This window comes from Pleurodeles waltl, chromosome 2_2 (genome assembly GCF_031143425.1).
Source record: "Pleurodeles waltl isolate 20211129_DDA chromosome 2_2, aPleWal1.hap1.20221129, whole genome shotgun sequence".
Taxonomy (NCBI): domain Eukaryota; kingdom Metazoa; phylum Chordata; class Amphibia; order Caudata; family Salamandridae; genus Pleurodeles; species Pleurodeles waltl.
The window spans coordinates 754,655,545-754,667,978 of NC_090439.1; the positions used below are offsets into that span (position 1 = coordinate 754,655,545).

The following is a 12,434-nucleotide window of genomic DNA, read 5'->3' on the forward strand; positions in this document are numbered from 1 at the left end:
GCCATGGATTTCATGGCGGTCCAAACCGCTGGAAATCCACGTCCGTAAGCCGGTTCAAAATACCGCCGGCGGTATAGTGACGGTCGCCGGGCTGGAGACCCAGGTCTCCAGCCCGGCGGGCGGAACGGAGAACGGCGGATGACCATGGCGGTAACCGCCCTGGTCATAATTCCACAAGGTAAGACCGCCAGCCTGTTGGCGGTCTTACCGCCGGTTCTCCGCCTTCCGCCAGGGTCGTAATGACCCCCATAGTGAATTCATATGTACAATTTATTGTTTGACTATAGGATTTCTGGCTTGTGTTATCTGTAAGTAATATACACTGTACAATTGTATCTTAGGTATTAGGATTTTATGTAAATAATATGTGTTTAGATTGTAAGTCACATGACCAGTCCATTCTTTTGGTTCTGAGTCAATGGCTGTATGAGATTGCCAAATTATCCATTAGCTCCTGACATTTACAGCAGTTATCTTTATCAATCTGCATCTGTTCTGGGAATGACCAGACCATACTATATGCAGAGACATGGAAGATGTTGCACTGAATCAGGAATGAGTTATGCTTATTTTCCTTGTCACTTACTTCTATTCTATTGCAAACCAGCGACACAGGTGTTCATTTTGCTTACCACAATTACTTCTGTGCTATGGAAAACAAATCACACATGCAACCCATTGGTGGCTAGACAGCCATTTCTTCCAATAACTGACCTTTCTAATGCATCTTTGCCTTTAGAGAACCTTTACACCTGATACTTTCAGCAGAAAACATCATCTTTGTCGCTTCCTAATCCAGTGCTGAATTGAAGCAATAATGTTGAGCCTCCAATCCTTTCACTGGAACATTTTTATTCTTGGTTTCCCTATTTTTCAACTAAATTTATTTTTGTTTTTCAAATTTTCCAGAATCACTCACATGTGAGAACTAGAAGCCTCTCTTTGTACCCTCTTGGAATATCATACATTTTGGTAAGCCACATTGACACTATTAGGAAACCATGCAGATAAACCATGTTGGTTTTTAAACACTCTATTACTTTTAGCTTTTTTCAATATAGTAACACTACTCCATATTTTCTAGGTAAGCGTTAGAAGTTAGATGTTTACTGTTAGGTACACTACATTATAGATGGATCACTGAAGCATCTACTCTGTCATGCATGTCTCTAGCACATTACACACCTGGATATAACAGCCATATATGAGTATAGCACATGCATAGGTGATAAAAGTACAATAATAAACATACATAGCCTAATAGGACCCTTTTCTTCTCTCTGTATGTATAGTGAAGTCTCACACAACATTACTGTGCTGAGGTCAATGGATTCTATACCAGTAGGGTTGACATTTTAACTTACCAGACTACATTTAGCAAACAGTGCATAGAATAGCTTCTACAAAGCATCATTTAACACTTTAAATTAATTAGGCGCAGCCAGGGCACTGTCATCACAAACGCTGAGGCCAACTGATGAGGGTGTTTATAAGTACAAGAAGTAGTGCTGCAAGAGAACTCATTTCACATACTCTTAAATACTTATGTTAATCAGCACAGAATCTTCCAACTTCCTATTAGTAATACTATGAAGAGGGCACAGTCCTTTCTATTTGCACTATATGTACATTATTTTTGGCTGAATATTCTTGTTTCATTCCCGTTTTAGAAAGTTTGGGTCAAGTTACTTTTACGGCATGTAAGAGCATAATAAAAAGTGCGACGGGGTACTATGTTTAGTACTCCAAAATGCCTCAGTGAATAGCTCCCTTTTGTGGACTGTGCCATCAGTATTACTCCCAAATACTTGTGTAGTCTGATTAAAAACAAACTGTAGCATTTGTGTATGTACATTGAACTTATGCATACTGTATAATGTAAATACATTACTCTGTACATTGTTTGTGTTGTCTCTTGGTTGATTGAATCATATATCTAATGAGTGCATGAATTTAAATGCATTGAAATATAAGTGTAGCCTCTTGGGAACATTGAGGCCCCCATTTTGACTTTGGCGGTCTTTTGCGAAGACCACCGTCGAAGCTGGTGCCACAAGACCGCCAGTGTTGGAGGTCCGAAGACCGCCGTTTTATGTGTCACCTATGGATTTCCACTCATAAACAGGTAGAAATCCGACACTGTCGGCCTGGCAGACAGCGGGTGAGAGGGGGTTCCACCACTAGCACCACCATGCCAGAAGGACTCCACCCACCATATTACGAGCAGTTATATGGAACTGTGGTCCTTGCACAGTGATGCAGCATTGTCAGTGGAACCACTGAAATCCACCCCCTCTCGGACAACCACCTCGACGTGGGCTGGGCTGCGGCCCAGACAGGTATAGGAACCAACCGGAAGGTGCATGTGTGTGGTTTGTGCGAGTACGTGTGCAAGCATTTATTTGTGTGTCAGAAGGGGTGTGCATGTGTGTCTGTGTGAATGTATGCGTGCATGGTGGCGGTGGTGTGAATGTATGTGGAGGGTGGGGGTGTGAGTGTGCATGATTGCAGAGGGTGTGTGTGAATGTATGCAGAGGGTGGGGGTATATGTGTGAGTGTATGCGTTTGTGGTGGTGTGAATGTATGCAGAGCGTGGGGGTGTGTGAGTGCATGAATGCAGAGGGTGTGTGTGTGTGTGTGAATGTATGCGGAGAGTGCGGGTGAATCTGTGAATGTATGCGGAGGGGAGGTGTGTGTGTGAATGTATGCGGAGGGTGTGTGTATGTGTGCGAGCGAGTGGGGGTGCATGTCTGTGTGCGAGCGAGTGGTGGTGCATGCTTGTGTGCAAGCGAGTGGGGGTGCATGCCTATTTGTGTGCGAGCAAGTGGGGTTGCGTGTCCGTGCGAGCGAGTGGGTGTGTGTTTCTGTTTGAGTTCGTTTGGGTTGGAGGTGTTTGGATGTATGCATGCGGTTGGGTGGGGGGTGTTTGGATGTGTGCGTGCGGTCGGGTGAGGGTGTGTGTCAGGAAGTGTGTGGGCAAGTGGGGGTGTGTGTCTGAAAGTGTTTGGATGTGTGGGGGTGTGTATCTGCCAGTATGTGGACATGTGGGGATGCATGGGGATTCCTGTCACCGAGTGCATTACGACCAGGGTTTTCGCTGTGAGGCGACAGCTGCGAAAAGCCTGGCGGTTTGCTGCTTTGTAATACGGGCGGTGGTCTTAGGCATGCAGCGGGCCCGGAAAAGCACACCACCAGCTGCATTGGTCAGTCCGCACTGGCGGGACTGGCGGCATTGTGGCAGTCTTTACCACAGGGACCGCGGTGGTAAGACCGCCACCATGAGTGTGGCAGTCTTAAGACTGCCACACTTGTAATGAGGGCCTGAGTGTTCACTGGATATTTAAGATGTATTGACAATTTATAAAAATTAAGGTACACACAATTCCTTGGGCTCCACTGTCTCTTGTGCTCCAACTTTCCATGTGGAAGAGTCCACAACTAAAAATGTTGTAATTCCAGACTATTTGATGAGGAAGCGTATGTTACTTTGTTGCACGATAAATGTTATTGTCTTCATCTACCTCACCATTTTTAAACACAAATCTGATGTTCATATATATATATATATATATATATATATTAACATAATGATGTTTATAAATTGATCTATTATTTGCATTTAAGGGGCAACTGGTGGGGACATGCTCCATACAAACATGGACGGCCATGTTCAGCCTGCCCACCAAGCTTTGGAGGGGGATGTAAAGATAATCTTTGTTACAAAGGTACGTATACTGGTATTATGTGAAATGATGATCCTTGTATACACGAATAAGTGGTTTTTAAGTGCCATTTTTAGATTTTCTCCTGGCTAAGCTGTTCAATTGAAATTATACTTTTTAGTTTGCAAAAAAATAACTGAATGATTTGAAATGACATACATGAGATTTCTCTGCTCTGTAAAGTATGAATAACAATGGTGTTTGCATTAGAATTTATAAGAGACTAATTGCTATGTCATTAAATGCTATGGAGAGTGCCTCTAACTAAATCGCCATACATAAATACCTGCATGTATTCTTGCATAACTCAAGAAAACTCCTGATAATGCTCGATGCACATGTAATCTGAAAGAATACACTTAAAATATTTGTAAAATTAAGAGCACAATCATGGTGGCTATGGTTAATCATAGGCTGCTAATTTTAAATGCACTATAGAATGAAAACCTTTAACTCCAGCCAATGTTTGCAAATGCTTGAAATCATGCACATACCTGATTTTGGCTCTGTAAAATGTAAGTATTTAGGTACTGATAGAATTAGCTGAACACTACATTTATGGCAAACAAAAACGTACTTACCACTAGTTCAAGTTGTTTATGTCATAAGGCAAGTGGATGCCCTCATCTGCTATGCAATGGCAAGATTCTTCAGAGATGTCTCCCAGTTCCTGAATTATGTAACATAGGGGCTTAGGATTTTGATCAGTAATATACTTGAACATGTTTGTGCAATATCTTCCTACTCCTGTGTCTGAAATATTGCGAATTGCCCTGGTATTAAACCCCTAGCAAGACAACAGACCAAGACAGCACGTGCTCCATTACACTGAATGTGCAGTTCGCAGTGCACCTGCACTGGCAGGAGCACATAAAAAAATAGCGGGCATTAGGATGCACATGTGCTTTGATGCACCTTTACTTAGGTGTGTCTGACCCAGTCTGGGAAAGTGTGCCCTATTGCACCAAGTTCACTATCCTTAAGGCAGGTGCAAACTTGGGCCCACAGTAAGAACAGCACATCAGTTGAAGGTGGACTAACTGCTTGAAGCCTCCAAATCACCTTGTACTGTGCAGTCAGCAGTTCATCCCCCATTTAAAAGGGAAACAGAGATTCCACTGAAGGCAGATGCAGTGAATGACTGAAGGGGGAACTTGGGGTCCCTGTGTTGCCCTAACCACCTCTCAGGGGCACCCTCAGAGGGCATTCTGACTGAGACCATCTCTGTTAGGGCATAGTCAGTGTTCCTCCTGATATCTTTTTAACTCTGCACTCATGTAAATATGATGCAAGTGCAGAGGTAAAACATCTCCTCATTTTCTAGGGGCAACGTACCCATGCAAATGAGGAAAACATGCTTGCTACCACTGTGACTCAGAAAGTGCACTATCATGGACTGTATTATAGAATGGGCTGCAAAAGCATCTAAAACCCCTCTATAATACCAAAGGGCCCCAGGGTCACAAGAAGTAAGAGCAAATCCCTCAGCAAACCTGAGTGAAGTTTCCACATTTTTGGGATTCAGATCTCCAATGGTACGGATAGAAAACTATATTCTGGGATACAAGTGCACTCTTGAGAATCTTTTGAGAATTCACATTTACTCTTATTTGATGGCATTCCAGCATTCCACCTGTACTATTGTTCCTTCTGGAATGTTTTCACATGTGCTAATTTTTCTACTTTTGCATTTTGTTCCAAGAAAAAAATATTTTTTATTGGAAATAAGTCTTCCCTTACATCCAATCCAATTCGGGGGTCATCTGCTTCATTTGTGTTAGAAATGGGGTCTTTGGTTGGCAGTCAGGTTACCCCTGTCCAAGCAAGGACCCTCACTCTAGTCAGGGTAAAAGAGAATCACCCCCAGCTAACCCCTGCTTACCCCCTTGGGAGCTTGGCACGAGAAGTAGGCTTAACTTCAGAGTGCTAGGTGTAAGGTATTTGTACCATCACACACAGTAACTTAATAAAAACACTACAAAACGACACAACACAGGTTTAGAAAAATAGAAAATATTTATCTAAACAAAACAAGACCAAAACGACAGAAATCCACAACACACAAGTCCAGTTATCAATAAAAATGCAAAAAGAGTCTTCATTTAGTTTTAAATACACACTAACACTGTTAGCATGAAAATGTACCTTGCTTGGGTGCGTCAGAAATAACCCCGCACGGGCAAGTGTGCGTCAAAAAGGGCTTGCGATGCGTCGATTCCACTCATGAGCGGAACCTTGCGTCGTTTCTCCTTCCATCGGGTCGGGTGCGTCGTTTCTTCTCTTTGCAGGAGAGCGATACATCGATCCGGTCAGCACTCTCGTGTCCGGGCAGGCCTTGCATTGTTTTTACATGCCCAATGGTAGTTGCGTTGGAAATCCTGCTGCACGATGATCCGAAAACCATGCAGTGCAGGTTGCGATCTCCCAGCCTCCGTTAGCGATGCTGCAAATCGTTTCTCCAGCTCCGTGCATTGATTCTTCAGTCGAAGCATGCCATATACACAAGCTCCCCGGCTGGTATAAGAAATCCTTGCCAATTTCAGTTAACAGTAATCACCTCCATTTGCTTAATTGAGCAGAACATAAAAGAGCCTCAAGTACTAACAAGAAGGTTTTTGGAGAAAGTGGGGTCCTTCAACCAGAAAAAGATCTCATTTCAGCAAAACAGACAAAATGAGAGCAAAAAATGAAATGCAAAGTTTATCAAGCCACAAATAGGACACTGTCAAATTAAATTAAATAATCCCTGTTCTATTTGCAGTGTTGTAAAATCGACTTTACTAAAAGATGTATTTTTAAATTGTGTGCTCAGAGACCCCAAACTCTACATGTTCATCCACTCCCAAAAGGAAATCTACACTTTAATCAGATTTAAAGGTAGCCCCCATGTTAACCTATGAGAGGGACAGATCTTGCAACAGTGAATGAATTTAGCAATATTTCACTGTCAGGACTTATAAAAAAACATTTCTATGGCCCTCATTTCAACCTCGGCTGACTTTTCCTAAGACCGCCGAGGTTCCGCCGGGCGGAAGACCGCCAGTATTCGCGGTGTTCTGCCAACCATATTATGACTGCTGGCGACCCTCTGCCCTTTTTTGGACGGAGAGCCGCCAGCAGCCATACTGGCGGTCGTCGGTGTAGACTCAACCGTCACCGCCAGATCATCAGAACACCGCCCACCAAAGTGCGCCCCAGTATTTGGCGTGGCGGTGTTCTGGTGACGGGGTGCTGGCGGCAGAGCAGCCCCAATGGATCCCGTTTCCTCCCGGAGGACCACCGAAACAGGTAAGGTGATCGTCCGTCAGGGGTGGTGGGGTGTTATGTCGTGTGTGCATGCATGGGGATGTGCATGCGAGTGTTTAGAGGGTGTGTGTGAGTGCGTGTATGTATGCGGGAGGTGTAATGTGGGTAGGGGAAATGTTCTGTGTATGTATGTGTGCATATGTGCATGTATGTGTGTGAGTGGTGTGAGCATGCATGAAGGGGGTGGAGGGTACGTTTGGGGGGGTCTATGGGGGTCAGGTTTGATTGTGAAGCCTTTGCAGAATGGAAGTCAATTTCTGGCACCTATGTATGTAAAAAAAGTGGCAGTTTAAAGCATTCTGCATGGAAAGGGGAGTGGCTGTGAACAAGAAATCCAAAAGGGAGGATCTTGAGTCAGCCCTGTTTCAGTATGAGTTGAAACTTTGTCAGGCAACACCACCAAATGAGTTTGATGAGGAGAACTACTCTGAGGAGGAGGACTACACTGAGGTGGAGGGCAGTGGCCCTGAGGAGGAAACAGAAAGAGATGATTGGTGCCTAGCTCGAATCCAGAGCCTGGAAGAGCTAGATGGAGAGCTTGAAAGGGCTGCGGTGAAGAGAGCCTTAGCCCTGGAGAAAGAAAAGTTGGCAGCTCAAGAGCTGAGCTGTGAAGAGCTGAACCTGGAAGCCATGAGGGCTGAGTCCAGTTCCGATGGTGGCAGCAAAAATCTTGTATCCAGTACTGCTGAAGAAGTGCACATGCCCAGAGATGTGGTGCCCTACTTGAAGGAGAGAGTTAACACACACCAGGAGGTTCATAGGTATGAAGTAGCTCTAGTGATGCACAGGGTCCCTGAGGTGGATTGGGGAACTAGCATAGGGAGTCATATTCCTAGTGATGGGAGGGACACTCTACTAGCTCTAGGTGAGAGTGACAGGGAGATCGGTTCCCCCCAGGTAGAAGTCCTGGTTATGGAGTGTGAAGACATCCCAGAAGAGTGTGGGTTGAGTGTCAGGGACAGTCAGCTACTGTTTAACCAGTCTCAGGAGGGTGATATGGGGTACTTTTTCAAGGCTGAGTCACTGGATAGTTGGGCGAAGGGTACTGTGGTTAATTCATGTGAGGGGCTGAGTGATGTAATTGCTGGAGAGCATATGTCTAGTCCTTGTTTTCCAAAGCTACTCCAACACCAGGTGGAGTGTGAGTTCTCTGACCCCAGGGATCTTACACTGGAGGCAGACCTCTGGATGAGTCCCAAAAAGTTGAAGAGGCATTTGGGGGTGCTCCTAAAGGGAGTGGTCTAGGTATTTCCCAACCAGGTGAGGTAGGGAAGGATTGTAGTGTTCCAGGTAGGTCCCAGTGTAGTGGGATGGGTGAAGGACCCCATGTCTAGTCTCAGAGGAGAGGGAATGGGGATGGGCTGAGGCCCAGGGTGTCCAAGATCCAGTCCCAGGTCCTGGAGGGTTTCATGATGGAACACCAGGAAGGGAGCCTAGCCTGTACCGTAGGGCCATCTGTTGAGGGAGACCCCACAGTGTCAGGAGAACTTGGGGGGCTGCTGTAGCCAGCGTCCCCCAGTTCTGGTGTCTGGCAGTACCACTCCTAGTGAGGGGGTGCAGAAGTCCAGACAGAGGGTTGAGAGGGGGTTGCGGACCCCAGTGGAGAACCTGGAGGGTCCGCGGTCAGCTTTGAGAGCAGAGCTCCCCAGGAATGACCTTGGTGAGACCATTTCTGGGATGGGGGAATCCAGACTCTGTCAGATGGGCAGAGGTCAGGAGACATGCGCCAGCTAGACTGTTGTGTGGCCCTTGGGGACAGTGTGTTCCTTCAGGGGGGTAAGTGTGCCCCCCTGGAAGTCCTCGTGTGCCAAGCAATGGTTCAACCACAGGGTGGTGACTCTGGGTTGAATGATCAGGTTCAGGGGGTAAACTCTGACCTGATGGGTGGGAGGTGTGCTCCCAAGGAAGTCCTGGTGCACCAGGCAGTGGTTCAACTGCAGGGTGGAGACTCTGGGTTGGATGACCAGGTTCAGAGAGTAAACTCTGACCTGGGGGGGTAGGTATGCCCCCCAGGAAGTCATGGGTTGCCAGCTGGGGTTCTAGTCTGTGGGTACGGACCCTGGACTGGAGGATCAGGTGCAGGGGGTAAACTCTGACCTGAATGGGGGGCGTTTTGCCCAATCACCCCCGGTGTGATTTCAAGGGGTACTCTCCCTGAGGAGGGGTGCAGAATCCTGAGAGTAGGGGCAGGGGAGAGAGAGACTCACCCCTGACCCCAGTGCAATCTAAGGGTACAGCCCCTGGATTGGAAGGCCAGGATCAGGGTGTCCCACCTGACCTGGAGGACGGGGCTACTGCTAACAGTGCTCCTACCATGTTGTCTTCTGGGGGCGCCACTCCTAGTTGGGGGGTACAGGACCCCAGAAGGGAGGGCAGGGGGAGGATAGCCTCACCCCTGGCCCTGGTCCAACCTGAATGTACAGACCCCAGGTTGGAGGACCAGTTGCAGGTTAACAGCCCTGCACTGGTGGAAGAATTGTGCAGGACTGCTTCTACAAGCACCCTGACCATTTTTTACTCTGGGGGTGCCACTCCTGGAGTGAGAGTACAGAGCCTCAGAGTGGAGGACCAGGGTCAGGTTGTCATCCCTGACCTGGTGGAAGGGAGAGTGGTCAAAGGGTGCCATGCACCTGGGGCTACCACTCCTCGCTCTCCACAGTCACAGTGGTTGGAGAGGCCTGAGGTCGGGCTCTCACCCCTGACAGTTGCCCGGAGCCACTATGGTTTGCTGTCCTGGTGGACAGACTGGCCCCTGGGGGGAGGGGCGAGAGTCACACCCGGGGGTGGAGTGGGCAACACCACTGTGTTGGCCCTGGTGGTACTATCTGCCCGTTGGGATATATCTGTGAGCAAAGTAAAGTTAGGTGCTGCACAGATGGTGTCTGCAGATGTGGAGAATGGTTCCCCATGGGTTAGCTTAGTCGGCCCTGAGAGTATGGACAGAGGGATCCAACTGGAGTCAGGAAGGCGTAGAACAGGAACATGCCCCTACTGTTGTGGCCTGGGTCTCTGTTCTATCGCCCCAATCAGGGAAGTACATCAAGGTATTGATTGTTCTCCCCTGGCTTTAGGCTGGTAGGGAGTTGTGTTGGACTTTTCTGCTTATGCAGGGTCATCCCCAATCTGTTTGCCTCCTGCCTCCTATTTTGTCTGACCTGTTGCTGTTGGTTTTTTAACTCTGACCACTTTACCACTGCTAACTAGTGCTAAAGTGCAAATGCTCTCTGTGTAAATTGTATTGTTGATTGGTTTATCCATGATTGGCATATTTGATTTAGTAGTAGGTCCCTAGTAAAGTACACTAGAGGTGCCAGGGCCTGTAAATCAAATGCTACTAGTGGGCTTGTAGCACTGGTTGTGCCACCCACATAAGTAGCTCTGAAATCATGTCTCAGACCTGCCACTGCGGTGTTTGTGTGTGCAGTTTTAACTGTAAATTCGACTTGGAAAGTGTACCCACTTGCCAGGCCTAAACCTTCCCTTTTCTTACATGTCAGGCACCCCTAAGGTAGGCCCTAGGTAGCCCCAAGGGCAGGGTGCAGTGTATGGTTAAGGCCGGCGGTGTTGCGGCGGTGCGACGGGTGCAGTTGCACCCGTCGTGCTTTTCACTGTCTGCTAGGCAGACAGTGAAAAGCTGGCCGGGGCCCTGTTAGGGGGCCCCTGCACTGCCCATGCCACTGGCATGGTCAGTGCAGGGGCCCCCAGGGGCCCCAGGATACCCCTTACCGCCAGCCTCTTCCTAGCGGTGAAAACCGCCAGAAACAGGCTGGCGGAACGGGGGTCAGAATCCCCAGGGCAGCGCTGCTTGCAGCGCTGCCCTGGCGGATTCTCCCAGCCGGGGCAAAAACGGGTCTGAGAAGGCTCCATTGGTCCCTAAATCAGGAAGATGGACCAAACGTTTGCCAGAGAGGGACTTCATCACTGTTGTGACAGAGATCCCTCTCTGCCAAACCTTAAATCAGCCTCCTATTCTGTTATCTTGCACAGGAATGTGTGGGGAACTCTCATTCAATTCTTGGGGTTCAGTTAAAAAGATGTAGTGCTCTTGTTCTTTGCAGGTGATGTCTATGTTGTCTTTTTCCATATACTTCAGCACAGGGGTCAAGATAGCTGGAAAGTAATTCTCATCTTTGAGCAAGTTGTGTGACAATCTTTCCATGGCCATAGTGTGCCATCATTTCCACAGCAACATTTGCAATGAGGGTGCTGCTTTTCCCTTTCAGCAACTCGCTAATGTCATCTTAGCAGCAACCACTGCCTGTAACGTCACATGAAATTCCTATCTCCCTCAGCACTATACATCCTTCCAATAACCTGCTAAATCTGGACATGATCACCATATGTACAAAGTGGTTCGCCCTGAGCCAACAAACCTTTCAGCACCTGCCAGTTGAGCTTAGGAACTTTTTACTTAATTTGATAGGGATAGTATAGAAAGCTTCAATATTGATTGTCTATGCAAGACTGATTTGCTGCCTCTAGTGGTGTCTTTAGATAAGTGCTCCCAGTTTTTAGTGAGTAGTTTGTTCCCTTCTACCTTTTACATTTGATTCATATATCTCCATTTTACTGTGTATAGGAGTGTCACAAGCAGTTGGTATAAAGATTAGATCAGGTCTTTGGTATTGTTAAATATTTTAATTGCTTTGTCAAATAGAGTGTCTTCTTTGATTATTGCTGCTTTATTTATTGGATAGCTACCTTGTGCCTGAATTGTTGGTAACTCAAATTTTACCCCTACGAGACACCAAATGCACTTTTACAGTCCTTGCATGTCCTTATTTACCCCCTTTGACCAAATCACTGTGGTCCTACAGTCACTGTACCATTAGTTTTCTTGTACAGGTCCATTGCATACTGGTTTAAAGTTCTGTCTCCAACCCAAGGAGAGCTTATTTGTGGGACTGCCACTTTGGGATAATGCTTTCATAGATTTTTATAGGTTTTTCAGGGAAAAATGCATTCTACTGCATTGCAGCTCTTTAAAGGTTTTCAGTCATTCCTTCATGGTGGCTCTGAAAGGATTCTGAAAGCCATGGCTCAGAGCTTCGGAGAAAACCAATTACCATCTTTGCCTCCCAGCCGCATACACCAGCAGCTTATCTTTAAGACAGTGGAGGAATTATAATAATATCAAAGTCTTTTTTATTATATATTCTGAATCTTGCAAGAAAATGTAAAAGTTGGTATATCTGAGATGATCAACTTCAATAGTGCTGTTTATAAAATGTTAATTGTGTGATTTAAGCTAACTCTTCTCATCGAATGAGCATGTATTTATCACAAGAATAGATTTTAAATGTGAACTCTACAGTTAGTATCCAATTTAAAATAGCATACTTTGTTCCCATGTTGTATAATTCAAAGTGATGGCAAAAGAAATAAATCATATGATAAATGTTATAT

At 46.3% G+C, this 12,434-nt stretch overlaps 1 protein-coding gene across 1 annotated transcript in view; it reads left to right on the forward strand.

Annotated features, from left to right (window-relative positions):
* The window catches only part of CRISPLD1 (cysteine rich secretory protein LCCL domain containing 1), a 268,634-nt gene that overhangs the window by 132,768 nt on the left and 123,432 nt on the right, over window positions 1–12,434 (forward strand). Inside the window, exon 6 of the mRNA XM_069220372.1 lies at window positions 3,625–3,725. Within this exon, the coding sequence (XP_069076473.1) occupies window positions 3,625–3,725 (101 nt within the window). The remainder of the gene's footprint in view (window positions 1–3,624; window positions 3,726–12,434) is intronic.